General features: G+C 47.8%; 3 protein-coding genes across 10 annotated transcripts in view; 1 reads left to right on the top strand and 2 right to left on the bottom strand.

Annotated features, from left to right (window-relative positions):
• The window catches only part of ZNF76 (zinc finger protein 76), a 35,294-nt gene extending 28,199 nt beyond the window's left edge, over nucleotides 1-7,095 (bottom strand). For 2 of the 7 annotated variants that reach the window (XM_050787639.1, XM_050787644.1), the window contains exon 1: nucleotides 6,855-7,095. The gene's annotated coding sequence lies outside the window, so the exon portion shown is untranslated. Of the gene's footprint in view, nucleotides 1-6,740 lie in introns of all 7 variants that reach the window. The other 5 variants (XM_050787643.1, XM_050787647.1, XM_050787645.1 and 2 more) reach the window with 3 other exon arrangements.
• Nucleotides 7,096-7,369: 274 nt separating this feature from the next.
• The window catches only part of TCP11 (t-complex 11), a 141,996-nt gene continuing 122,248 nt past the window's right edge, over nucleotides 7,370-27,117 (top strand). The window contains exon 1 of the mRNA XM_050787657.1: nucleotides 7,370-7,511. The gene's annotated coding sequence lies outside the window, so the exon portion shown is untranslated. The remainder of the gene's footprint in view (nucleotides 7,512-27,117) is intronic.
• The window catches only part of SCUBE3 (signal peptide, CUB domain and EGF like domain containing 3), a 39,855-nt gene continuing 25,433 nt past the window's right edge, over nucleotides 12,696-27,117 (bottom strand). For both annotated transcript variants that reach the window (XM_050787575.1, XM_050787576.1), the window contains 15 exons: nucleotides 26,251-26,373; nucleotides 25,632-25,748; nucleotides 24,860-24,985; nucleotides 24,457-24,573; nucleotides 24,206-24,310; nucleotides 23,795-23,911; nucleotides 23,326-23,484; nucleotides 22,867-23,082; nucleotides 22,363-22,524; nucleotides 21,988-22,155; nucleotides 21,308-21,469; nucleotides 20,694-20,891; nucleotides 20,026-20,178; nucleotides 19,837-19,916; nucleotides 12,696-17,235 (listed from right to left, as the gene is read on the bottom strand). In XM_050787575.1, the coding sequence (XP_050643532.1) occupies nucleotides 17,086-17,235; nucleotides 19,837-19,916; nucleotides 20,026-20,178; nucleotides 20,694-20,891; nucleotides 21,308-21,469; nucleotides 21,988-22,155; nucleotides 22,363-22,524; nucleotides 22,867-23,082; nucleotides 23,326-23,484; nucleotides 23,795-23,911; nucleotides 24,206-24,310; nucleotides 24,457-24,573; nucleotides 24,860-24,985; nucleotides 25,632-25,748; nucleotides 26,251-26,373 (2,153 nt within the window). In that variant the 3' untranslated portion in view covers nucleotides 12,696-17,085. The remainder of the gene's footprint in view (nucleotides 17,236-19,836; nucleotides 19,917-20,025; nucleotides 20,179-20,693; nucleotides 20,892-21,307; nucleotides 21,470-21,987; nucleotides 22,156-22,362; nucleotides 22,525-22,866; nucleotides 23,083-23,325; nucleotides 23,485-23,794; nucleotides 23,912-24,205; nucleotides 24,311-24,456; nucleotides 24,574-24,859; nucleotides 24,986-25,631; nucleotides 25,749-26,250; nucleotides 26,374-27,117) is intronic.

Genomic DNA, 27,117 nt, shown 5'->3' with positions numbered 1-27,117 from the left:
GTCCCAGTTACTTAGGAGGCTGAGGCAGATGAATCGCTTGAACCCAGGAGGCGGAGGTTGCAGTGAGCCGAGATCGTGCCACTGCACTCCAGCATGGGCGACAGAGTGAGACTGTCTTGAAAAAAAAAAAAAAATTGTAGCCATCTTCAACTGCTATTTCTTTTACATATCACATCCAGTCTATCAGCAAATCCTGTTGGCTCCTTTCCAAATACATCCAGAAGACAACCACTTCTCACTTTTCCATTGCTTCACCTTGGGTTCAAGCCACCAACTTCTCTTGCTTAGACTATTGTAGTAGCCTCCTAACCAGTTTCTCTCCTTCCATTTTTACCACATTATAGCTTATTCTCAACACAGCAGTCAGAATGACCTTTTCAATATGGCAGGCCATGTTATTTATCTGCCTAGAATTCTCTAATGGCTACCATCTCACTCACAACTCACAGTAAAAGCCAGTGGCCTGTGTGATCTGCCCCCAATTCACCCTCACCGAAACATCTGCCGTTTCTTCTCTCACTAATATACTGTAGCCGTATTGGCTGGCTTACTCATGTTTCTTGAATATATAGGGCACATTCCTGCCTCAGGGCCTTTGTGTTTGCTGTTTTTCCTGACTGGAATAAACTTCCCCTAGATGTATGCTTGACTTACCCCCTAACTTCCTTCAGGTCTTTGCTCAAATGTTACCTTTTTAGTGGGACCCCCTTCAACTACCTTATTTAAAATTTTAACACCCAGAATCCTGGCACTTTCTTCTTCTTCTTCTTCTTTTTTGAGACAGAGTCTTGCTCTGTAGCCCACGCTGGAGTGCAGTGGCGTGATCTCGGCTCACTGCAAACTCTGCCTCTTGGGTTGAAGTGATTCTCATGCCTCAGCCTCCCAAGTAGCTGGGATTACAGGTGCCTGCCACCACGCCTGGCTAATTTTTGTATTTTTAGTAGAGCCAGGGTTTTGCCATGTTGGCCAGGGTGGTCTCAAACTCCTGACCTCATGTTATCTACCCACCCCGGCTTCCCAAAGTGCTGGGATTACAGGTGTGAGTCACTGTGCATGGCCTACTCTTGGCACTTTCCATCTTCCTTCTCTGCTTAATTTTCTCAATATATATTTTACTTATTTGTTTATTGTCTGTCTCTACCCTGTCCATTCCTCAAACGGTGAGCTCACTGCTCTATTCCCAGTACCTAGAAAAGTACCTGGCACACAGCAGATATTCACCAAATATTTGTGGGATGAATCAATCAGTGAATGAATGAATATATATACCTTTAGGATCTCCCAGTAACCTGAAAGCTTTAGGCAAGAAGGGGAAGACCCTAGTTGAGCTCTGGTCTCTCTCCAGCCTGGGATCCCTCTTTCCTCCTTACTGCCTCACCTGCTTCTCAGGTCCAGTCCAGCCCTATTCCACCAGAAACCACACCTAAGCTGAGAAGAAGGGCAACAGGTGCTTGATGCCAGGATGTTACAATTCCCAGGCCACCAGGTACAGAATTCTGCAGGGTGCTAATTTTTAAATTTAGCATCCTGATATCTTACAAACAGAAGAGGTCAGAGAAAGGTTAGGACTAAATATACTACTTAACCTAGATAACAGTACTGATTCAGAAACAGCAGCTTATTTGCTCTGAGGTGTTTTCCAAGGAACAGTGCTAAATTTGCACTTGTTCACCTAGCTGCCCCTTCCTTTAATCTTTTTATAATGGATTTCCAACATACATAAAAACAGAAGGAATGGTATAATGAACCTCTTGAACCCATTACCCAACTTCAAAAATTACTAACATTTTGCCTCCTTGGTTTCCCCTGTTTCTTAATCGTCTCTGCAACCCACACTAAATATTTCAAACTAGCTGTTTTCTGGAGAACAGATTTATATAAGACAGCCCCTGATGCTGTTACCACTGTATTCGAGCAACCACGTCAAACAATCTATCTTACCAAAAATAGAGCAGGGAAAAAAAAAAAAAGCACTTATACCCATTCCCCTACCTGAGCAATGACTAAAAAAGGAAGTGTCTAGCCGGGCGCGGTGGCTCACGCCTATAATACCGAGGCCGAGGTGGGCGATCACAAGGTCAGGAGATCGAGACCATCCTTGCTAACACGGTGAAACCCCGTCTCTACTAAACACACAAAAAGAAATTAGCCGGGCGTGGCGGCGTGCGCCTGTAGTCCCAGCTACTCGGGAGGCTGAGACAGAAGAATGGCGTGAAACTGGGAGGCAGAGCTTGCAGTGAGCCGAGATCGGGCCACTCCACTCCAGCCTGGGCGACAGAGCGAGACTCCGTCTCAAAAAAAAAAAGGAAGTGTCTAAATTCCAGACTGTTTATATCAAGGGACATGCCCATTATCATGTTTGGAGAACTTTGGGGAGGGGTATTGTTGTGTCCACAAAATGAATGTAGACATGAACCGTTTTTACTTGCGTACATCTGATGCAGAATTTCTGAGTGAGTTTATTTAATCCAGCAAGTATTTACTGACTACCTGCTAAATATGAGGGATGAGATGAAGATAAAAGATAAAGAAAACCGGCCAGGCGCGGTGGCTCTTGCCTGTAATCCCAGCACTTTGGGAGGCTGAGGTGAGTGGATCACCTGAGGTCAGGAGTTTGAGACCAGACTGGCCAACATGGTGAAACCCCGTCTCTACTAAAAATACAAAAATTAGCTGGGCAGGGTTGCAGGCGCCTGTAATACCAGCTCCTTGGGAGGCTGAGGTGGGAGAATCACTTGAACTCAGGAGGAGGAGGTTATAGTGAGCCGAGATCGCACCACTGCACTCCAGCCTGGGTGACAGACTCCATCTCAAAAAAAAAAAAAAGAAAGAAAACCTAGTCTCTGTTCTCACGGAGCTCACAGGGTGGGGGTGAGAAAGGTACACAAATAACTCAAATACAAGGCAGAATAAGTTCTGTGCCCTAAGTAAATAAATCTAAGGCAAGAGCTCCTTTTTAAAATCCACCCACAGCAGTTGTAGAACCCAGGGTATACCCTTTCCTCAACTCTAGTTTTAGTTTCTGTTGTATTTATTGCTGTACAGCCAATAAGTACACTATAAGAGACCTGGGAATTTGGTGACCCATAGAATAGACTTTTGGATGTGGATCTTTGATGTCACATTTTGCTACTGACTCTCCAGACTTCAGTGGGTGGGGATTATCAAGTTTTCCCAGGGCTTGGAAAACAATGGGGCTAATTCAGTGCCTGCAGAAGCTGACACCCAAAGCATTCTACCCTGAGGGTATATACAGCAAGCAGCTTCATAACGGGATAGGACAGTGGGAGGGTGTCCAGGAGACACAGCTAGATTGATTCTGAAGGATATCCAAGGGCTCTCTCCCTGCCCTCTAAAAAACCGAGATCCTTTGGTGATCTATTATTAGAAGTCATCAGAAGTTCCCAGAGTAGAGTGTAGTTCTCTGGATAAACCGAAGAGACTGATGAAGTTTGGTGGGACAGTGCAGCATATGAAGGAAGCAGAGCTGAAAGCAGCAGGGGCATATGCATGGCCCTGGAGTTAGATGCACAAGAGAGCGGAGGAAGAAGGGAGCAGAGCTGAGATGGAAGGGAGATTTATATTGTAATCGGTTATCAAGATTGGTGAGGTGAGGATGGCTGAGGGGACAAATAAGAGGAAGACAGGAAGGGGAAGGCCCTGTGGAAGGGTGAAAGACAATCCAGGTTTGAAAAGGTGATCACTGAGGGAGGAACCTGAGAGGCAGGATCTCGCAGGATACTGGGCAGGGGTATGAGAGGAGAGGCCTTAGAATGGGAGGGTGTGCCAAGTTATACAGGATTGGTTCATGCTGGGATGGAAGGGGCTGATTCCATTGAAGCTAGTCACATCAAGAGGTCACTAAATGAAGTACAAATTATATGAAAGTTTCAGGTCACAGAATGTGGCTGAGGATGGCAGAAGGTGGGTTGGTGGAAGTAGAACACTGAGACTAAAAATAGGACGAAAGACTACTGGACTAGAGGGGTTTAGAGCATACAGACACGTGGATTCCTGGGGCTAAGGGACTTAACAAGATGAAAGGATTTGGGGTAAAGTGCCAATGAGGTGGGAGACACTGTACGGTGAGTGAGCTCATGGGGTAAGGGCTGGGAGCATCAAAGATTCATAGAACAAGAGATATTTGGGCAAAGGATGAAGAGAGAAGTTGACTGGGTTCAAGATACTCCAAAATAGGGCAACTTGAGAAAATGGCAGTAGGAAGGTCACTCTCTCTTTCTCCAAGGCTCTTCTCCCCTGAAGCAGATCACAAAACCTAGGAAGGATTTTTCTGACTTTCCCCTGAAGCAGGTCATAATACCCTCACAGAGAGGTGCCCTCCCTGCACTCAGAGGAAAGGAGTATCCTTATCTGTGAAGACACAGGGACACAGACAGGAGTCTGAACAAACAGGCCTTGCTAAGTTTCTCCCAGTTTACTACTATTTGATATTACCCTTTTTGCATTTTTTTCCCACAACTATCCACTCTTTATCAAATCTAGTATAAAAATACACAAGTTTAATCATTTCTTTGGGTCTTCATTTCCTTATGAAGGCTCCTGTCACATAAAACTTACATTAAATAAATGTGTATAATCTTCTCATTAAATCTTTCTTTTGTTATAGGGGCCTAAGCCATGAACCTAAAAAGATACTTTCCCTCCCCTACAAGGTGCAGGGGTTTCAGGGGATATGAGATCAAAAGTTATGAACAGCAGGATGAGAAACTCACCAACTTATGTGGCAAAGGGTAACAGAAACCTTGAGGGTCAGGGCCAGTATCGGTGGCTCATGCCTATAATCTCAACTACTTGAGAGGCTAAGGTGGGAGGATCCCTTGAGGCTAGGAGCTCAAGACCAGAAACCTTGGGGATCAAGGAATGAGCTGATGTTGGATTTAGGAATTACTAGAAAATAAGGAACAAGGAGCTGAGGTTGAGTACGTTTGGGGGAAAGACAGGCAATGGAGTAGGGTTTGGTTTTGTTCTGTTTTTTTTTTAAACTGTGGGTTCAAATCTTAGCTCTGCTACTTAGCTGTGTGAGTTTCTGGTTCATTTCTCTAAAACCAACCAACCAAACAAACAAAAATATGGGAAAATGGAAGACATAATAATAATAAACTCTTGGGGCTGTTGAGAGGTAAATTTAACTTATATATCCAGAGCTTGGCACACAGTAGGTATTCAGCAAGCCAATCGTTATTGAGGCAAAAATCAGGGTAAAGAACCACAGAAGTGAGGCTACAGCAGAGATGAGAAGATAGGGATTCCAAGATGTCAGTAGTAGCAATATAATGCAAGGTATGGGCCACATGTTCAGTCTGTTGAATCCCTAGCATTCAGGACAGAGTAAGATCCATAGGAGCGTCTCATTTCTAACAACAGCTCATGCTGAGTTCCCATGTGCCAGGCATGGTGCCTGGTGCTTTACATGTGTTATGTCAGGCACCACTATTTTCCTCCCTTAGCAGAGGTGGGGACTGAAGTTAAGACAGGCTAAATAATATACCCCAAGTCCCATAGCTGGAGGGCCAGAATCAGACTGGAACCTAGGTTTGTTATGAACTCAATGCCCCCAAATGAAGCACTCTGCTATGCTGCTTTGCAAACATGTTAACTAATGGGCCCTGATCAAGGGAAATAGGTATGCACTATTAAGAGTGAAGAGGGTGATCTGGGAATGAGGGAGTAAGGTTCATGATGCAAGCAGATCCTGGGGTGAGGTTACAAGAGGAAACTTCCAGGGTGGGGTACAAAAATGATTGCAAAATCTTGACTGAGAATTGCAGAATTTCACAATTTCACAGATGGAAGGAAACTCAAAGATCATCTAACCCAACCTCATCACAGTCATTTTGAGAAACTAAGGTCCAGACTGAGGAGGGGACTTCTCCCAGGTTTCTAAAGCACAGCAGTGACAGAGTTGGGACCACACACTGGATTGACTGGACTCTGGATTGATCCAGAATTCTCTGATGACTCCAATTATTACTACTTCATATTAATCTCTACATCCTCCTCAGCACCAGAAAGGTGCTGGACGCTTGTAAGTCATGTGCTGATTGACACTGAAGGGCTGGGAGGGCAGAGAGAGATGCCAGTGGGGGTGATTTTAGGATAAAGGCAGACGTGGAATGAGGGTCATAGGGCTACAGGGCAAGGATACTGAGGGCTGTGTAGAAGATGAGTGGGTGGAAAACTATTGGAGTAGGGCTTAGGAGTTGCCAGCAGTTTTGAAGGGAGTCACCGAGTTTGTGGGGAACATAGGGTCGAATTGGAGGGTTACCGGGCCAGGAGGGTCACCCAGGTTTGGGGGTCACTAAGGAGGAGTGTGGGGATCTTAGGGTCATGTGAGTTATCGGATTAAAACCGAGGGAGTCAGTGGTTGGTGGGTCTCTGAGAAGTGCTGGCGAAATTCCTGGGTTAGCAGCCAATGAATAATAACCAACGGTTACCTGGTGAGGTCTTGGGGTCAGTGGGTGGGGTGTGGGGTCACAGGGGTGGAGGCGGGCGCCGTCACGGGGTGGGGTTTGGGAGTCATGGGGGAGGAGCCGCAGGGCGGAAAAGAGGTGCAGGGACCCTGGGTGGGGAAGGGGGCCCGGCCGCGGTCCAGCGGCCAGGCCGCCCTGCTAGGGCCGGAGGGAGGTGGGCACGCCGGGCTCGGGACCTTCCCGGGGCCCTGCGCCCGCCCGGCCTCCCGCCCTGGGCATGGTGGACCCATTCTTCCCGCAGCCACCAACCTGACAGCCCCCGAGGGCGACTCCGCCGACAGACCGCCATGCACCGGGCCCCGCCACCAGCGCCGGCCCCACAACCCGCCTGCGCCATAGCCCGCCCGCCCGCGCGCAGCTTGCCTCGCGCGATATCCAGGTTCCAGGGCCGCCGCACTTTCCTCTCCTCTTGGCGCGCCTCTACCGGGCCCCGGAACCCGTATAGAAAATACCGGGCACGCACCACCCCGCCCCCCGCTTCGCCGCGGCAGCCATCCAACTTATCCTCGTTCCGGGGCTCCTGGAGCCCAGGCCGCCGAGATCTGAACCGAGCTCCTCGGAGCCCCGCCCCTCCCCCAGGCCGGGGTGACGCATGGCCAGAAAGGCTGAGCGCCCAGGGAAGGCGTGCTGACGTCACGACGCCCGGGTCAGGGCCCGGGCGCAGCTCGGAGCCGGGTCGTCGCTATAGCAATCGGGAATCGCTACCTGTCCTTTCCAAGGATTCGGTCCACCTGAAGCGTGAGGAGGTGGCGGAGGCCGCAAGGGCTCTGCGCTGTCACTTCCGCGGCCTGCGGGCGAGAAGGTGCGCTTCGGGAGTAGCGCAGGAGGACTGGAGGCGCAGGTTGTGAGGGACGCAGGCCGGGGCTTCCGTCTCTGTCCTCCGAGCTCAGAGCCCCCAGGCTTCTTCCCGGCCGCGCGCTCAGCAGTCACTGTCTTACGGTCCCGAAGCGCTTTAAGGTGCGCAGTCCGCAGGCCTTGCCTACTGATCTTCGAGCCACCCCTTGAAGGAAGCAGTTGCAGGTATTAAGAGCTCCTTATTGCAAAGGACGATATAGAGGGGCGGTGAGGGACTCGCCTCCTCAGGGAGGGCGCCCTGGCGGTCCTCTCAGGTTCTCTCTCATTCCCCCGTCAGCCCCACCGTCAGGCTCGCAACCGGCTACTCCCTTTTGTAGGCTTGCTTTGGGGTGAACATAAAAACCAAGCCCCTTTACTATTTCCCTGCTAGGAGGGGCTGCGATTGGGAAATTTTCAGAAACCTGAGGGAAAATTAAAAGGGAGCGAGCTTTCAGTAAAAAATCAAATTAAAAGGAGGGGAGTTAGAGAAGGAACTGGTCAAGATTGCCTTTTAGGAGAGGAACTGGGTGCCTGGAGGAATGAGGTGAGAAACTTTCCCCTCTCTATCCTTTCAGAACTTCAACTGGTTTCTTTTGTGTCTTCCCCGCTCCGAAAACAATTTAACTTAATAAGAATAATTTTTAAAGGACGTAAACTAGACACAGTTACAAAGTACGGGGTTTGGGGCTTGTGGCAGCTAAAGATGTCTTTGGGGACACGGGCGTCCTTTTCCTCTCCTGCCTGAAGAGCTTAACTAGGAAGCCCCACTTTCAGTCTTAGACATCCCTTCTTCCTGATCTGATTTGTTCTGGCTGGGACCAGAGTTAAGTTTAGGTAGGCCAGTGAGTGGCAACTGATGGTTAGAATTCCTGTGATTAGAATTAATCCCTTCTATATCTCCCAGTGTGGAAATAAACTGCCTGGCCACTATGCTGCCCTCTTTCCATTCCTTTTTGGTGGAAGTTTGACAAGTTATTTACCATAGAAAATAACTTACAGGCCGGGCGCGGTGGCTCACGCTTGTAATCTCAGCACTTTGGGAGGCTGAGGCGGGCGGATCACGAGGTCAGGAGCTCGAGACCAGCCTGGCCAACATAGGGAAACCCTCTCTACTAAAAATACAAAAAATGGGCTGGGCGTGGTGGCGGGCGCCTGTAATCCCAGCTACTTGGGAGGCTGAGGCAGGAGAATTGCTTGAACCTGGGAGGCCGAGGTTGCAGTGAGCCGAGATCGCACCATTGCACTCCAGCACGGGCAACAGTGTGAGACTCCGTCTCAAAAAAAAAAAAAGAAAAAGAAAATACCTTATAGATACAGAGAGAGGATTAAGTAGCTCCTCTAATATGAATTGAGGGTTAGAAATACAGCAGGGAATAGAACTCAGGCTGTACCTGAGTTTGTCCCTTTCGAACCACCCTTTTTCCATAGCAATATATATATTGTGGATCCCGAGGTCAGGAGTTCGAGACCAGCCTGGCCAAGATGGTGAAACCCCGTCTCTACTAAAAATACAAAAATTAGCCGGGCATAGTGGTGTGTGCCTGTAGTCCTAGCTACTTGGGAGGCTGAGGTTGAGGAGAATCACTTGAACCCGGGAGGCGGAGGTTGCAGTGTGAGCTGAGATCGTACTCTAGCCTGGGTGACAGAGCAAGACTCTGTCTCAATAAAAAAAAAAAGTATCCGGTGGATTCCAAGTACCGTAAAAATCTAATGCCTACCATCATCCACTTAAAAATATATGAACAAGTGCTTCAACAGAAATTTCATATGGTTCTCTTTCTCCTTAAACTTCTAATTCCATTCACTTCCTGTAATTATTAGTATATAATTTACTAAACTTTTTTTTTTACTAAATATTACTAAATATTTACTAAATTTTCCTAAATATTTTTAACATTTTTATGACTTGTGAAACCTAAAAAGTACAATTTTTATTGAAACTGCATCTTTTAATGAGAAATATGGTGTTTCTCCCCAATTAGTTCAGGTATTCATGGATTAATATTACCTAATGGTAGAAGGAGATAAGGTGCAACATCAATCCTTTACCTGTTTTTTATTTTTATAGATATGAGCATTGAGAAACCTTGTTTCCACAACTGGGAAAGGAAGAGATTTGTTACAATGATATTCTTTGAGTCTTTGAACTTCTAAACTATATGCCAACAATCACAGAGTGATCTATTAATATTATCAAATACTATCAAATAGAGTCTTTTAATTTTGTTAAAAGCAAAGGATTAGAAACCATTGAACTTCCAAAAGGATTTAGAGTCTCAGTTTCAGTTTTATTAAACATGATTATTAATTATCTGTGACATTTACACTCAGAGACACTTTGTTAATCAGATATTGATTTCCATACTTCTTTGCCAACACAATATTTTTTGATAAAATTTTTTTATTATTACATGTTTTCAAGATCTTTTTGTTAAACTGAAATGCAGATTCAGCTCATTCACTGTATAGAAAACAACTGCCATTTGTGGAATTGGCAAAGCCAGTTTTCATTTCAAACCAATCAGCCAAATCAGACCTACTTTCTGTTAGAAAAATGTCTGACTTTATTCTTCCATTCAGATAAATATGTTAACATTCATTTTGAGGAATATTATAACAATTATTAGGGAATAAATGATTATAGCTTATAAAATGGACCAGTAATAAACCAGTCAATATTAAAATTATTTAGACCTACTATTAACATAGTAAATGGTAAAAATGAGATAGTACTGTTTGTCATATAATTAGGAATAATGCTGTATAATGTATAGTTAAATCCATCAGTTTTGAGAAGTCATATAGGAGGCATATATTCCCTTCGTAAATGTGTGTACCTGCTGTCATCAAACTCTTGTTGTTCAGCTTTTGGGAACAATTAAATGAGAATCATGTCTAAAAATCAGAAATAACTAATAATCTTGTTACACAAATTTTTTTCTTCTGTATTTTTTAGAAAGGAAAGCTATATTTGCTAAGAAATAATGAATTGAGCAGCTAGCAATTTCATTTTTTACTAGGAGGTAGAAAATAATAAACATTTTATAAGATAAAATAGGAAAACTGATTACAATGGGAATATTTTGATATGAAGTGGAAAATAATTGCTCCCTCCCAGCTCCCCAGTTTTTTACACCCTGGACCATGCATCAAAATTCAGTGTAGGGGAGAGATACTACCTCTTTTGTAAAGTAGGACAAGGACTATGGTGAAAGTGGGGGCAGTGGTAGAATGGAGAATGTGCATGAATATGTCAGCTGGCTCCCAAACGGATTGGTTTTAGATTTTTTTTTTTTTTTTTTTTGAGACAGAGTCTCGCTCTGTCACCCAGGCTGGAGTGCAGTGGCCCGATCTCAGCTCACTGTAACCTTTGCCTCCCAGGTTTAAGCGATTTTCCTGCCTCAGCCTCTTGAGTAGCTGAGTAGCCACCACGCCCAGCTAATTTTTGTATTTTTAGTAGAGATGGGGTTTCACCATGTTGGTCATTCTGGTCTCAAACTCCTGACCTCGTGATCTGCCTGCCTCGGCCTCCCAAAGTGCGAGGATTACAGGCATGAGCCACCGTGCCTGGCTTTTTTTTTTGAGATGAAGTTTCGCTCCTGTTGCCCAGGCTGGAGTACAGTGGCACGACCTCGCCTTACTGCCCCTCTGCCTTCTGGGTTCAAGCGATTCTCATGCCTCAGCCTGCCAAGTAGCTGGGATTACAGGTGCCTGCCACCACACCCAGCTATCTTTTTTTTTTTTTTTTTTTTTTTTTCTCCTGAGATGGAGTCTTGCTCTGTTACTCAGGCTAGAGTGCAGTGGCCCAATTCAGCTCACTGCAACCTCCCCTTCCTAGGTTCAAGTGATTCTCCTGCCTCAGCCTCCTGGGTAGCTGTGATTACAGGTGTGCACCACCACACCTGGTTAATTTTTGTATTTTTAGTAAAGACAGGGTTTCACTATGTTGGCCAGGCTGGTCTCGAACTCTTACCTCAGGTGATCCGCCCACCACAGCCTCCCAAAGTGCTGGGATTACAGGTGTGAGCCAGTGCACCTGGCCTGGTTTTAGAAAATATTTTATAGGGAAGATGAAGATCTGGAAATTTATTCCTTTAAAACTCTCCTCAGACTGATTTGAGGCTATTGCCTGGGTATTCCTTGCAGTCTTCACATACCCTAGGAAAATCTTCATGTACCCCACTTGGAACACTTCTTAATATAGGAATATCAAAACTCCAGTGTCCCTGACTATACATTATTTTGAGACGCCAAAGCAAATGTCCTAGGAAGTAAGGAGGAAGACTTGTTGTTCTTGGAATAGAAGTGACTTATGAGAGAAGTCAAAGAGAATGGCTCCAAGTTCGTATAGTGTGAAGGTCATGGATACAGTCCTTGGCTTTGCAGTTCTAGAAGTGTGATTTTGGGTCAGTCCACACAAAGGTGTTCATGTTTTGTCACATTAAATCAAACTCATAGGAAGTTAATGTACATAATAGAATGCTAGTGCATTCTTTTATACTTATAGCCAGCAAGTGAACTGGATTATTGCCCCTGTTGGGGAAATCTTATCTGGGAAGATCAGTTATAATCAGAAAGTTACATGAGGAATGTGGATCTTGAGCATGGCTATTGTCAATGAGCTGATGAGCAAGTGCTCACTACCTGGCATATAATAGGAGCTCAGTAATTATGGAATGAAGGTACTTCATCTATATCTTCATTATAGATGCTAAAGGGTAAGTTTAAGATTCTGATAGGCCACCCCAACATGTTTTTTGATCAGGTAGATTTTTCCTTGTTCCTCAAGTTATACTCTTAAATGGCTATATCATGTAGATATTAAATCCAATAAAATTTCATGTCAGGGAATTATATAATTGCGACAGCTAAGTTTTATCTATCATCTCTGAGCCTAGAAATTGGGACTGTTCATTGATAAAAGAGATTGGAGATTGCTTTCTTGTGCCCTGTAGAAGTAGTGATGGTGGTAGTAACCAAATGATCTGTATGTCACAATACTATTTGGTGGCTAAGAGTGTACTGCATACAAAGATTGACACTGGGTGACCCTCAGTGCTGGCGCTTTCCTAGAGGTGGACATCTTGACTAGGGAGGTGCTGAACCACCTGTGGGCTGGCCAGCTGTTGTGGACTATACTGTGGTGAGGCGGAACAATAAATTTCCCCCACTCCTTAGATTCCCCTCAGGAGATAATACTTGATACTGCTTTTAAGGATAGACAAAAGACAAGCCTTTTCAAATTTTAAAATCATTAGGGATGAGTTGCCAAAAATTTTGGGTTTTATCTGGAAGCTAGAAGACATTGTCTCCTCAAGGCTTTTTCTGGCTCTAGGATAAGCTATTGAGATAGAGGAAAAGATGCCGGGCTGAGGAGTTTCATTTAGTATTTTAATAATAATAAAAAAGACATACAAAATCCAAACATTTCTTTTTACAATTCAGATACATATTTTTCCCCAAGTGCAAAATACTCTATGAACTGCATCATTTGCTGTTTATTGTTGATTGTGTAGGAGATGCTTACTAAATTGGCAGCAGTGGAAGGCAGATATAAATACAATATTTTGAGATTTCTTCTGCATTTAACAAAAAGCCTCCCACATGGTGATGATTATTCTGAAACTTGAGTTCAGCTCACACAGGAGAATAAAGTTTTCAGTTTGTTCAAACTGCTACAGCCTGTGGTGTCTAAAAAAGCTGATGACCACTGGGGGTTCTGTTCCTTCTAATCATATATTTCCTTGTACAAATAATGGCACAAGGATAGGGTGTGCCACTTTTGAGACGGGTCAAATGTAAAAATATCCTTGTGTTGTTTGCTCCCACTTTTCTCTTACTGTGCTTAAGAAAGAAACCTGGAGAGTTAACATGTTCTGCTTATGGTCAGTTATACTTTGTCTTGGTACTCCTTGTTTGTGGCTGTAATATTGAGGTTAAACAGCAAATACAAAAGTTTGAATGCCTCTATAACGTTTTCTGACATTTTGAGATATGACCTCATAATCCATTCCAGAGTCACCTCAAACATGTATATAGAGAACATTTCTCATATATAAAAAGTTTCTCTAGGGCCAAAGACCAGGACTGTGTTACTGAACTTTCAGCAACGAATCTGAGTCTCTACCACCTCAAACTGACCAAATCTTGGGGGCTGTTAAAGCAGTCACAGCTCAGTGCCAGCCTTTGGGGATTTCTAGGCCTGGGGCAGGCAGCTCACAACCAGGATCTGGTCAGTTTTCTTCTGACTCCAAGAGTTGTCTCAGGTTGCAGGAATAGGCATGGCCTGATAATATAGAAAGAAGGAGGCAGAGAAGTAAAGAGGAACTGCCATGTTGCTGAGGATATAAGTGCCTTTCTGGTATGCATCACTTGGTGCGTGAAGCCCTCCCATTTCCAGGCTCAGAGCAGGTGAGGTTTTGGAGGTTTTGTATTAAGATGAATGGAGGCCCCACAGTACTGTAGCCCCACACCGTACCCTGCAGAAAGGCCTCTGGGTTGCTTCATGAAGGGTTCCTATTTATACCATCTTTCCATTTCCCTCCAATGGTAAAAACCTCTCCTGTCTGACCTGTAAAGACCTAGAACGTCCCTGAGCATTGACTCCTCATTCAATCCACTTAACCCCTAGTTTGATGTCCCAGGGCCAGCCTCCTCCATAGGTTCAGCAGCAGCTTTGCCTGGGTTCTGAACCCTCCAACTTGGAGGACCTAAATTAAACTTGGTGGACAATAGCAGGTTTTTACCTGCTCACCAAGATCTGCCTTGACATCAATTAAGAAGCCTAGTGGTCTATGCCTTCCACACTGTGGAACTCATTTGCAGGTCTCATAAACCATGGAATAAATGGTTGGAGGATGTGTATTTGTATATATGTATGTATGGTGTCACAGCAAAGGAAGGGAGAAAGGAGAAGCCAGACCCTGAAGGCATATGTTGAGAAGCATGGTCACTGTTTGGCTTTCCAAGAGATGCAAAACGGCTGGCAGAGAGGAATCAGAAAGTTATCCTAGGCTGGGCGCGGTGGTTCATGCCTGTAATCCCAGCACTTTGGGAGGCCAAGGTGGGTGGATCACCTGAGGTCAGGAGTTCGAGACCAGCCTGGCAACATGGTGAAACCCCGTATCTACTAAAAATACAAAGATTATCTGGGCTTGGTGGTGCACACCTGTAATCCTAGCTACTGGGGAGGCCGAGGCAGAATTGCTTCAGTCCGGGAGGTGGAGGTTGCAGTAGGCCGAGAGAGCACCATTGCACTCCAGCCTGGGCGAGAGAGCGAGACTCCATCTCGGAAAAAAAAAAAAAAAAAAAAAGGTATCCTAGCTTCTGGTGGAGAATTAGGATAGTCAGAGTTGATTAAAGAAGTTTTCATGGTGCTTCCTGGGAAGTACAGAGACATTCCTACTAAATGACCATTTCCCGTGTTTGGAAGCAGCCATTTTGCATCTTTACAGTGGCCCTCCTTGACCCAGAAAGACAAAGGTAGCCAGACACTTTACCCACAAGGGCCATGATGTTGGCTAATGGTTGTCAGGGAATCTAGCTGTGTCATTGGCTACCTACTGCTATGGCCATTTTGGCTGATGAATGCTACCGATGGGAGGGTAGGGGGTCAGACTCCTTTATTTAGTGTTGAGTCTCCTGGGGGAGCAGTAGCCTAGGACAGTCACCTAGAAATGAATCTGAGCTGTTCTGTGAGTTACCAGGGGAGTTAAAAAAATAAAAAAATTTTAAAAAGTAATGAACCTGAGGAGTCAGTTGGTAGCCTTTGATTGATTGGGACTACAGCTTTGGGGGAGCTAGGGTGAGAAAACAGAAAATAATTTTATAGGCAGCAGTTGGATTAAGGGCAGAATGTGTGCAGGCTTTGGGCTTGGGCATGGACTTGATTCTTCTTCCATTTGATTCTTTCTTCATTTTGAAAAACAGTAGTTGAGGAAGCTAAGCTTGAAGTCAACTTTAAGAGGGAAGTGACCAGAGCCAGGCAAATAATCTGATGCCTTCTGTCTTATTCTTGGCTCCCACAGCTTTGTCTCTGGCCTCAGGACCCTGAGTCAGCCCATCCCCAGGTGGTATGTCCTGGTCCTCTTCCATGTGTACACCAGGGGATAACAGAATGAAGACAGGGAAAAGATGGAGGTTTTCCCTACTTGGGGTAGAGAATCACTGACCAGTTCCATTGGCCTCTACAATCATGAGGTCCACGCTGACTCCATGGAGAGGCATAGGGATAGCAGGATTGGTTTAGCAAACATAGGTCTCTCTCCTTCCTGCTCCATCAAATCCCCAGAATTACTTTCCTACACATTAGATGCCTCTGCACAATTACCCTGGATTACCACAGCCAAGGGCTCTAGGTGGCCAGTTGGTGGCACAGAGACAGATCAGATGCTCCAGCACTCAAGGTTCATGAGATTCAAAACCGATTTTCTTCCACTCCAAACATACACTCTTTTCTCTTGGGCAGCTATAAATAGGGTTTTGCTAGTAGAGGAAAAAGAAACAAAAACAAAAAACAAACCCAGAAAACAAAAACCCCTCCGTCTAGACAACATAGAAAGACTCAAAATGATTGCACTTATTAGGTGTGGACAGGGTGGGCAGGAGGCTCGCCAAGTGCACACACATTCCTTTTGCTGCCCACAGCCTGAGGCCAGAGGTAGGTGGCTCCAGGCTGGCTGCAGAGTGGGGTCCTCTTTGGTGAAGCCCACAAGCCAGCTGGGGCTACAAGGGAAAAACAACTGTAGGGCAAGGCCTAGGCTGGCTTCAGGTCAATAGCCATGTTTGTTTAAGGACAACATGTAGCAAGAGGAGTAGGGCTCCCCCAGGGAGCATCACATGGGGCCGAGGAGGTGGCTGGGCCAGGGAAGACAAGTAAGAAAAGGGATTGGTGTTTGAAGTTGACTTCCAATTGTTCTGTGTCTAGTCCTTTAGATGATACATTTTTTTCTTTCTGTTTTCTTTTTTTTTTTGGCAATGCTTTAAAACCTGGTTTCTGTCCTGCAGAGCTACAGTCCTTCTCTCAGGGAGCTACAGCGGGGCATTTAACATGACAATGCCTGCTGCTTTTCCTCATTTAGCCGGTGTCCACTAACTCAGTGTTGTGGGCCATTTGTAAACCCTTATGGAGTAGACCCCAGGCAGACATGTGGGGAAAGAAAGAGAGGATCTGTATAGACAAGAAAGCTGGCCATGTGGGAAGTACAGAGCTCAAACCATGTGCCCCAGAGGACTGGTGCTGGCATTAAGCCTGTACATCAAAGGCTTCTTTGGCAGGACCCTGGGCTGTTAGAATCACCCTAGGGAGCAGAGCCAGGGGACATTTTGGCTCCTGACTAGCAAGGCACAACCCTATAATGGCAGAAGCCCTTCTTTCCCCTCCCCATTCCCCACCAGACCCACTTCCTTCATGGGCCTTTTAGCACCCTTCCAAGCTTATGGGGTCAGGAATGTGAGCTGGTAAAATGGGCAGTGGAAGGGGCTGTACTGTTTCTTTACTTCTCAGGGGGACTAGAGCCAGTACTGAATGGCTTTTCTAGGGAGCATGTTAGAAAAGGGAAACAGTAGAGAGGCAGGCAGAGAGAGACAAAGAAAGGAAACTAGAAGGACATAAAGGGAGAGTGCCTGGTCTGTGTAGTGATACTTTTTTTTCCCTCCAAAAAGAGAGGAGAGAGTTCCTTGTCTGAGAGTAGGGGGCTGCCGGCTCTGAGGGCTAAGGAGTCTGGGGGCTTAAAAAATTGGGTCTCTGAGCCTAGGATTACTATTTGTAGGGCCTCAGGAAGCTGGAAACTTTGGAGCGGAGCAGCTTGATGAAGGATTTTGGCAGCATCTCCTTGTGTTTCTCTGTGTACTTGAAGTAGTTCTGGGGGTGGGCTAGCACCTCAAAGAAGGCCTTGATGAGCTTCTTGTCCTGCAAAGGATGGCAGGGATCAATGTCAGCCTCAGCGTCGGGGGTGGGAAAGAGGAACACCATGACTCAGCAGCCCTTCTTGATGTCTACTAGGCATCCTACACTGAATATATCCAGAGGGCAACTCTGGATTCCCATTCCCAACATCTGCCCCTATTCTGGAATTCCACAACTGAGTCAGTGGCAGCTCCATCCTTCTGTTGCTTAGGCCCCAATCCTTGGAGCCATCCTTGAATCCTCTTTCTTGCTTACAAGTATATCAAATCCTATTCACTTTACCTTCAAAATATGTCTGGGTCTGACCACTTCTTATCATCTTCCCAAGCCACCATCATCTCTGACTTGGAGTACTGTAGTAGCCTCCTAACTGGTCTCCATGTTTCTGTCTTTGTCCCTCCACAGACTCTTCTCCCCACAGCAGCCAGAGTGACTTTTTGTGTTTTTAATTAGTTCATCTTTTTCCTGTTTGAAAGTCTTCTCTGGTTTCTTTTATCACTCAGAGTAAAGCTGAGTCCCTTGCATGGTCCATAGGCTGAATGTGATCTGTGTCTTGCTTTCCACCTCCACTCTTGCTCCCTCTGTTGAGCCACACTAACCTTCTAGAGATTTCTGAACACACTAAATTGCTCCCATGCTCCTTAGCTTGGAATGCTCCTCCCTCATCTAATGGGGAGCCCTTTTACCTCATTTGGGTCTCTTCTCCTTAGAAACCTTTCCTGACCACCCTGTCTGCAACAGCAGCATGGTATGTGGAGAGCCTACTAGGTGCCAGGCACTGTGCATTAAAACGCAGATCTTCTGGCTCCTAGGCTGGTGCTCCTTCCACGGCATCAGTGGATTTTTCAAATAAGAAGTAGGGGTTTCAGCCTCTTACCCCACTTTAATCAGAACAGCTGTACTGCTTTATGTGTTGGAATTCCACAGTACATTTGATTTGAATGAAATAAGGGTTCAGATGCTTTAAAAATGTTTGAAAAGTATTGTTTAAAGTATATTCTTTGAAGTCTGCAAGTTCTAGGTGATTTTTGTTGTCAAGGCTTTTATTTTGATAATATATAAAAAATTTTGCTACTACTTTGCAATGATAATTTATGAAGGATAATTCTATGACTGTGACTATAGTTTCTTTTCTTTCCTTTTTTCTTTTTTTTTATTTTAGACTGAGTCTAACTCTTGCTGCCCAGGCTGGAGTGCAATGGCATGATATCAGCTCACTGCAACCTCTGCCTCCCCGGTCCAAGCGATTCTCCTGCCTCAGGGTCCCGAGTAGCTGGGATTACTGTAGGTGCCCGCCACCATGCCCAGCTAATTTTTTGTATTTTTAGTAGAGATGGGGTTTCACTACGTTGGCCAGGCTGGTCTGGAACTCCTGACCTCAGGCGATCTACCCGCCTGGGATTACAGGCGTGATCCACTGCGCCCAGCCAGACTATAGTTTCTTTGAGACGGAGTCTCGCTCTGTCACCCAGGCTGGAGTGCAGTGGGGCGATCTCGGCTCACTGCAAGCTCCACCTCCCAGGTTCAAGCAATTCTCCTGCCTCAGCCTCCCGTGTAACTGGGACTACAGGTGTCGCCACGGCACCTGGCTAATTTTCTGTATTTTTAGTAGAGATGGGGTTTCACTGTGTTAGCCAGGATGGTCTCAATCTCCTGACCTCGTGATCCACCCACCTCGGCCTCCCAAAGTGCTGGGATTACAGGCATGAGCCACCGGGCCTGGCCAGACTATAGTTTCTTAAGGAAGATTTTCTCAAATTGGGATTCACTGACCCAGGGCATCTAGGTCATTCTTCAATGTTGGAAGTATTTATTTTCCTTGTCAAGTCTGTACATAAATTGATTCTGAGAAAGCTGTGCTAGATCTGCTGCTTTTTTTGTTTTTGTTTTTTTGAGACAGAGTCTCACTCTTGTTACCCATGCCCGAGTGCAATGGCGCCATCTTGGCTCACTGCAACCTCTGCCTCCTGGGTTCAAGCAATTCTCCTGTCTCAGCCTTCTGAGTAGCTGGGATTACAGGCGCCTGCCACTGCACCCGGCTAATTTTGTATTTTTAGTAGAGACGAGGTTTCATCATGTTGGCCAGGCTGGTCTCAAACTCCTGACCTCATATGATCCACCCGCCTTGGCCTCCCAAAGTGCTGGGATTACAGGCGTGAGCCACAGTGCCCAGCCGATCTCCTGCTGCTTAATGGGGCCTGGGGAGGGCATAAGGGAAGGAAGGGACTTATGCAAAAGTATCTTTCTATACTTCATTTTCCCTATGTCTCTTGGAAGAGGTAGGTACATTTCTTCTCCTCACTTTCCCTTTTTCTTCCAAGTTTTCCCCAAGGTGTAATATAGTGTGGGTGACGCTGCAGTCGGATGGGTTTGGGCTCAAATCCCAGCTTTACCATGGGGCAGGTTCTTTAACTCTTTATGCCCCAGTTTTCTCATCTGTAATGAGAAATGGAGAAATGGAGGCAATGGAGAAAGCACCTACCTCATAGAGTATTGTGTCTATCAAATGAGAATATTCATGTAAGCACTTAGCATATTGCCTGCACATTGTTTTGTTACATGCTCATTAAATGTTAGCTATCATTATTGTTAATATTCACTCACCTTTAAAATCTCCTGGTGGTTTTCAGAGGCATAGAGCCGGCCATCTCGCACAATGTCTTCTACCAGCTGCTCATAATCTTCTGCAAAGTCAACCAAGGGGAGGGGCTCAGGGGCAGGAGCTCTTCCTGCTCTCCTGGTTCCCTCTCAAAACTGATGTACCTCCCCTTCTCACCCACCTCCTTGGCTCACCATCATAGGTAACATAGGGGATCTGGAAGCCACGGGCACTGTTGGCCTCGCTTGTCTTGAAGTTGATCCAGAGCTTCCTGGAACGGGCAGTGAAGGCAATGGGGCGCTCGTAGGTCTGGCAGGTCTCATAAGTGGTAATGGAGGATGGGGATGCTGGGAAGGCAAGCAGCATGTCAGTAGAGCAGCAGGGCAGGCTACCCAAGCCCTCCTAGAACGTGGGCTGTAGAGCTGGTGGTGGGGGTATGGGGCAAGAGAATCATTCTGACAAAGGCTCCCCCTTCACATACACACACCCTACCCCACACCCTCTCCCATTGCCCACTGGGCTCATTCCACAATTCCTCCTTGATACCTGGGCGCTCACATAGTGTAATAAATTTGACATTTAAATGAATAGAATGACAAAAATGCTAGGATAGTAAAGTGACACATGTAACACCATTGGAGTTCTAGCTCCACTGCTAGCTTTCTTAACTCTGTTCTCTATCAAACATGTATCATTGCTGTTTTCCTTTGTTAGCTTCTCTATTCCCAAAGGCCTCTCACTGTTTCACCCTCATAGATCCGTGACTTCACTGCCCCACTTCTTCCTGTATCAGTCTCTCTGTCTCTCCGCCTTAACCAGATTTGGACTGCCCTTCCCTGGCCCAGCTCTGCAAGCCACCCACAGTTCTTTCTCATGACGAGGACGTCCCCACACTCATCCTCAGATGGCAGGAAGATCTCGGGTACCACGATAAGGATCTTGCGCTTGGGTGGGGGGTTGATGTTCCAGATGCACTCCACACCGGCTGGGTAGTTGCCCGGGTAGTTGGGGGACTCAATATAGCCAGTGAACTCACCCAGCTCCCCACCACACTGACGATCTGCAGCCAAGCCCCAATGGATAAAATAAGAAAGAGAAGGGAAGTCAGTGGGGAAGTGCACTGGGGGAACTGAAGAGTTCTGAAGTAGAGGTCAGACATTTATGAGAAGACTGCATCCTAGTTCATCATTATTTTCCAAGCTCTGGGTCCATCTTCCTTCCTGCCCTTTTAGTACCTTCTCTTCTCACTTCACCTGTCTCTGCTTCCTCATTACCTGTCTCCAGGGAGAGGGTGCTACAGGGTCTAGCCTAGCAACTGGCCTTGAGATTGAGTGAGTTGGGGAGAGGTGGAAGGTGGGGCTTTCCTGCCCCTCCACCCCCCAGCCCTGCTCCCTGTTGGTTTCACACCCCTCCTTTAGATGTCCACTGCTCCCAGGCGCCTCTCCTCCCTTTTCCATAGCCTGGCTTGCCACGTACTCTTGCATTGGGCCACACTGGTAGAGCCATCAAAGTCTGTGCTTGTGTTTCCGGGACAGCGGGTGCAGAAGTTCTGACGGAAGTCGGGCTGATAGGAGCCCATGGCACAGCGAATACAGCGATGGATGCTGGTGTTATAGTAGTGCCCTGGGGAGCACTGGACTGCATGCAAGGGAGAAAGGCAGGAATCAAGATGGTGGGCAGGTGGGAGTTATGGGGCATGGGATGGACAGGATACATTCATCTTGGAGAATCAGGAGATCAGATACATCAAAGTTCTTTCTAGGGTCTCAACCTTTCCCAGTCATACCAGAATTTAAGCCCATGGAAAAACAGAGTTTACAGAGTGGTTGGCTACAGTGCCAATCCTTTTCTTTCAGACACTGAGCACAGTGCCAAACCTAGATAGAAACTCATTTGGGATATGCAGGAGAATATGCCACCAGTTCTCCAAAGTGGAGGGGTAAGTGGGACTGTTAATTATCTCTCAGTTCCCAAGCTTGGAACTAGTGGAGGGGCAGGGTGGGTCCTGGAAGCAGGATGGTATGGTTGGTCAGGTAGCTGGGCCTATTACTGGTTTGGAGAAAATGGTGGGTCAGTGTCCACTCTGGGAACCTGGAGAGTTTTTTGGGAGTAGTTGGGGTTGGGGCATCCCCCACGGAGGTGAGTAGCTTACTCACCTTTGGTGTCACAGTCTTGGAAGGAAATGGCCCCTTCATGCTTGGTGGTGAGGCCCCCACCACAAGGGAAGCATAGGGTCCGTCCTGCTTCAGGTTGGTAGGTGCCACGTGGGCATGGCTGACAGGGCTTGAACCCATCTACAGAGTGTTGGCCAGGTGGGCACTGACCTGCAATGAATCAATGGCCCAACTCTGATGGGGATGGTCCTGAATCATCCACATGGGGTCACCCGATCTCAGAGGGCAAAGGTATACAAACAGGATGTTGACTAAGAGAGTGGCCTGGAGCCTGGGCCTGCCTTTTGGGAAATCCCATGCCCATGGGCGTCCCAGTGCCCACCCTACCCCACTCTGTATTGTTTGTTCCCCTGGCACCTGCACACGTGGTGACGTTGGTGGCTCCAAGAGGCCCGTGGGCATCACTCCCAGGGCAAAGGTCGCAGGAGAGCTGCCCTTCTCTCTCCTGGAAGGTGCCCGCTGGGCATGGCACACACTGCTCCGTCTGGCCGTGGTAATACGTTCCCTGCGGGCAGCTGACTGAGGGAGAGTCGGCCGCGCTAGCCACCCACCCCCACAATTCCCACCACCCAGGCCTGGGACTCCCCTTCCCACTCCCCCCCACAACCCCTAATTCAGGGAGAATCTCTGTCTGGGAACAAACACAATCCTACTTGGGGGGATAGGAGGGCCAGAGCCGTGTGCAGGAGGATTGCCGGCCCCACCTGGCATCCTTCTAGATTTCAGCCTGGGACCAGGGAAGGGAGCATCCTGGCTGCCTCATAATTTGAGAAATGCAACTGAGGCCACAAAGGGTCCTGCTCTGAGCCAGGCCCAAACTGGGTCCTTCCTATATCCCTGCTCCCCAGTAAGCTCCCTTACCACACTTGGCCCCAGCACGGTGCTGCCCAGGCCTACAGGACTCCATCGGCTCTGCTCGCTCCCCGGCTACCAGGCCCGGCTTGTGGGCCAGCTCATAATCAAGGCCTGCCAGGCGCAGCAGGAAGCGGTCCTGGTTGATGGACTTTCTGAGCATCTTCAGGGATCCTTTCAGCCGCCGTTCCATTCGCTGTCGGAGGCAGGGCAGCCCACAGCTGGCTGGTGGTGGATGGCCATGTGTATTGGGGAGGAGGAGAAAGAGTTGCTGTGAGCAGGAGGGCAGGGGAGCAAAGCTGGGAGCTAAGAGGGGCATGGTAAGAGGGACTAGCTTTTAGGCTTGGCACCAGGCAGGGTCTGCCCCTAGTACAGGCTCCATCCCTTCTTTTTGCTGCTGAGGCCTGTGGTTTCCCCACCTCTGCCCTCCCCTTCCAGTCCTCTTCCCAACAGTGCCCCCAGTCCCACCTGTGGTTTCTTCGCTTCTGACCTCTGCCTCCAGTTCCAGGGTGAGCCTTGTGACCTCTTTGCCTGGAGGGGTCCGGGCTCGTCGGCCCTTGCCCTTCCGAGCGGAGTCACACTTAAGGTGGATGAAGGTGACCTGGCATTCAGAGCAGGGGGCACCACCTGGGAGAGATGCCTTGTCAACCCCAGGGACATCCCCTGGAAAGTTCTCATTCCCAGCCCAGACAGACCTCCCCAGATCTCTTTAACTATCTCTCAATCCTGTTTTAGTCTAGGGTCCTAATTAGTTGGTGGAGGGGAATAGCGTGGGACTTCCTTGGCTGCTATGCCTACAGCTGCTCTTTCCTCTGTTCTGCCTAGAGTTCAGGATGCTGGTGGGTTTTTGAAAGAGATCTCACTAATCAGAGGAGCTGAGGGGTAAGGAGGGTTTAGTGGCCAGATAGCCAATTGGAATGGGGTCCCCAGTCCAAACCTGGCCCTGCGATTCTGCCAGCCTCCTCTGTTTTGCCTTTGTTTCGCAGGTGCAAACGGCATTTGGCATCCTTGATCTTGAAGGAGGCCCGTTGTTTAATGGACAGCACTGCAGCCTCTAGAGGGATGGTAGAAACTCAGCACAGTATGGGATGCCCATGGAGGTCAGAGGTGCCATGGGGGATGTTGAGAAGCTGGGCAATAAGCCAGGGGCTTGGCTGGGGGAGTGAGATTATGAAAGCCAAGGGGATCAGCTGTTAGGGCAGAGGGAGTGAGGGAGCAGGGGTGGAGAATTACAGGGCAAAAAAGAGGATCCAGGAGAAAGGCAGGCCAGGGGATTGATGAAGAACAAAAATAAGGGATTAATGTTAAGAGAGTACGGTGGGAACAGGGCTTCTGGGCTGGTGCTCACCATGGCATTGGTTGGAGTTCGTGCTGTTCCCATTGTGGCCAGCTCGGGCTGGAGCAGCCCTGGGGCTGGGGGTCCCACAGCTCACCGTGAAGCCATTCTCAGACTCTGAGAGAAAGAGCCTGTCACAGTTCTGACCTGCCTTCCCAATCCCCACTGGCTGGAGGAATCCAAAGGGAACGAAGGAGCTGCCTGAATGGCCAGTCCTTCCTCTTTTCTCCTCCAAAGCTCTCCAGCACCCTCCTCCCATGTACCTGGCAAAAACCGGGCCATGGAGGGACAGGTCAGGGCACAGGTGTCCTTCTTGCCAGACCGGTTGCAGCTGAGCATGGCTTTCGAGGCCCCAGGACTGCCCTGACACTTCAGTGGCTCTAGGAAGGGGAGAGAGGCCTGAGCAAATGAGTACATTCCTTTTCCACCCTCTCCCTCAGTTGGGTAATTTGGAGGAATCAGCTACTTGCATAACTATTGTTGTACCCATGGAGACTGATGATGGGATTGTTTACTACAAATTTCATGTCTTTAACTCAAAATGGCTACATTCTCCACCCTTTCACACCTCACACCTTTCCCCAAGATGATACTGTATGTTTTCTAGAACCCCACTGCCCCCTGAAACTGCAGTGTCATCTTTGGTCAGCAGAGGGCACTGCCCACCTGTGCAATCTTTGCCATTCCAGTGCAGCCGGCCCTGGCCTGCTGGGCAGGTACACTGGTAGCTGCCAGCAGTGTTGATGCAGCCAAAGCGGCAGCCTCCCCGGTTGATGCTGCATTCATCCACATCTGGGGGAAGGAGTAGGGAGACAGAAAAACAACGATGGAGTTTGAGGAAGAGCCAGAGAGTGGGCAGTGAGTGAGGGCCTTTGGTTAGAGTTCCAGGCACCCTGCGTTATGCAAGATGAGTAAGTTCGAGAGATCTACCGTACAACAATGTGCCTATAGATAACAATACTGTAGTGTACACTTAAAAACTTAAGAGGGTAGATCTCATGTTAAATATTCTTACAATTTAAAAAAGTTAAAAAGGTATTCTAGGCACTGTAAGATGACTACTGGCTTGAGAAGAGCTCAAACCTCCTTCCGTTATCTCTGTCCCCAAAGGAATGATCGAGAAGGGGCCAAGCCGATAAGCTTTTTAAAGCCTTCCACTCCTCCCAGCCAGTGAGACTGTCATTTGGGAGCTGAGAGTGGGGTTTCAGGGACAGTTACAGGAATGGGAGATAGGAATTTTGGAGGCAGGATGCTGTTTCCCCAGTCTCCCAGTTCTTCAAAAGCTGTCTTAATTCCTCCTATTTTGTCACAGTGGATGAAGACATGGTGCATGCACCAGGGATTGCCCATAGCCACAAGCCAACACAGGGACCTGTTCAGTTGGAGGGTGAAGAGGTGAGGGGCCAGGGTGGCTGGGGGTGCAAGCTTACTAGCTTACCCCCACAGTGGGTGACACCATACAACAGGTAGCCACGATGGCAGAGACACTGGAAGCTTCCTGGTGTGTTGACACATATGTGGTCACAGGTTCGATCAAAGGAACACTCGTCTATATCTGGAAGAGCAAAGATTCAAGCCACTGAATCTGTCTTGGAGCACTTGACCCTTGCTCAGGTGAAGGACCCAAGCGAGGGGCCTTGGCTCTCCCCCTTGAACTGAAGAGTCCCTATTCACGTCCTTGCTCTAGGACCAGTGATTTAACAATGCCAGTCCATCTTCTCTGCCCCCTCTATTGGAGTCCTTGGAATTAAGAACTGCAAGATCTAGTGCCTTTAGGTCAGGGCCCACCATGTGTGGTTAGGTACGTCCTACTTTGCCAAGGATATGAATTGGGGTGAAATCCATCCCTCAGTCCTTGCCCAGCTGAGTGCTTTGATGTGGAGCTGGTCCGCTGAGGGGAAGGAGGGAGTACCATTTGCTAATTTGCAGGATGACACTGCCTATAGAGACTCTGCATGATATCTATTGAGTTTCTAAGACTTTAGTCCTCTGGCCTCCTTGAAGCTCTCCCATAAGAACCTCTCCTACAGCTTTCACCTTTGCCTGAGTCTGCTCACCCTGGCAGTTCCTCTCATTGATGAGAAGCTTATAGCCTTTCTTGCAACTGCATTCGAAGCTGCCCACTGTGTTCCGGCAAATGTGGTCACAGCCCCCGTTGTTTAAGCGGCACTCATCTATATCTGAAGAAGGAGGACAAAACAGGATAAAAGATACTATCAAAGGCTGAGAACAAACAAGGAGAAAGGTCCCTCCCTCACTGACAAGAGACATGCAAAAATGAAGGAGTCCTGGGCCTGCCTCTTCTTGATTCTCTCTCTCTCTCTCTCTCCCTCTCTCCCCCTCTCTCTCTCCCTCTCTCCCCCTCTCTCTCTCCCTCTCTCCCCCTCTCTCTCTCCCTCTCTCCCCCTCTCTCTCTCCCTCTCTCCCCCTCTCTCTCTCCCTCTCTCCCCCTCTCTCTCTCCCTCTCTCCCCCTCTCTCTCTCTCTCTCTCTCCCTCTCTCCCTCTCTCTCCTCTTTCTCTTTCCTGTTCAGGAGATCTGTGGCCATTAGTAACACCCTCTCTTCTGGGATTGAGTGTTCTTATAAGGGGACAAATTGGAACCAAAACTAGAATCAGGCCCTCAGGGAATTACCTAGAGGAGGGGGCAGGTGGGCATTTGACCTAACAGGCTAGCCCTTAGTCTCCAGCTGATGGCCATTCCCAGAAAGGCTGGTGGGTAGGGTTATCTCTTTCCTGTCTCTCAGGTTGGGGGGTTGCGGGCGTGCGGGGCAGGGAGAGGTGGAGAGTCAAAAGGGACTCACTGAAAAGGGGCAGCCTTTAGGGAAGAGGAGGAGCTGGGAAAGAGGCCAGGCAGGGAGGACCTCCAAGAGAGCCAGTGAGGCTGGGTAGCTGATGGGGGAGGGCTGGGGGCCAGGCAAGGGGC

This window comes from Macaca thibetana, chromosome 4, assembly GCF_024542745.1.
Source record: "Macaca thibetana thibetana isolate TM-01 chromosome 4, ASM2454274v1, whole genome shotgun sequence".
In the NCBI taxonomy this organism is placed as follows: Eukaryota; Metazoa; Chordata; class Mammalia; order Primates; family Cercopithecidae; genus Macaca; species Macaca thibetana.
This window is presented reverse-complemented; position numbering and strand designations above follow the sequence as displayed.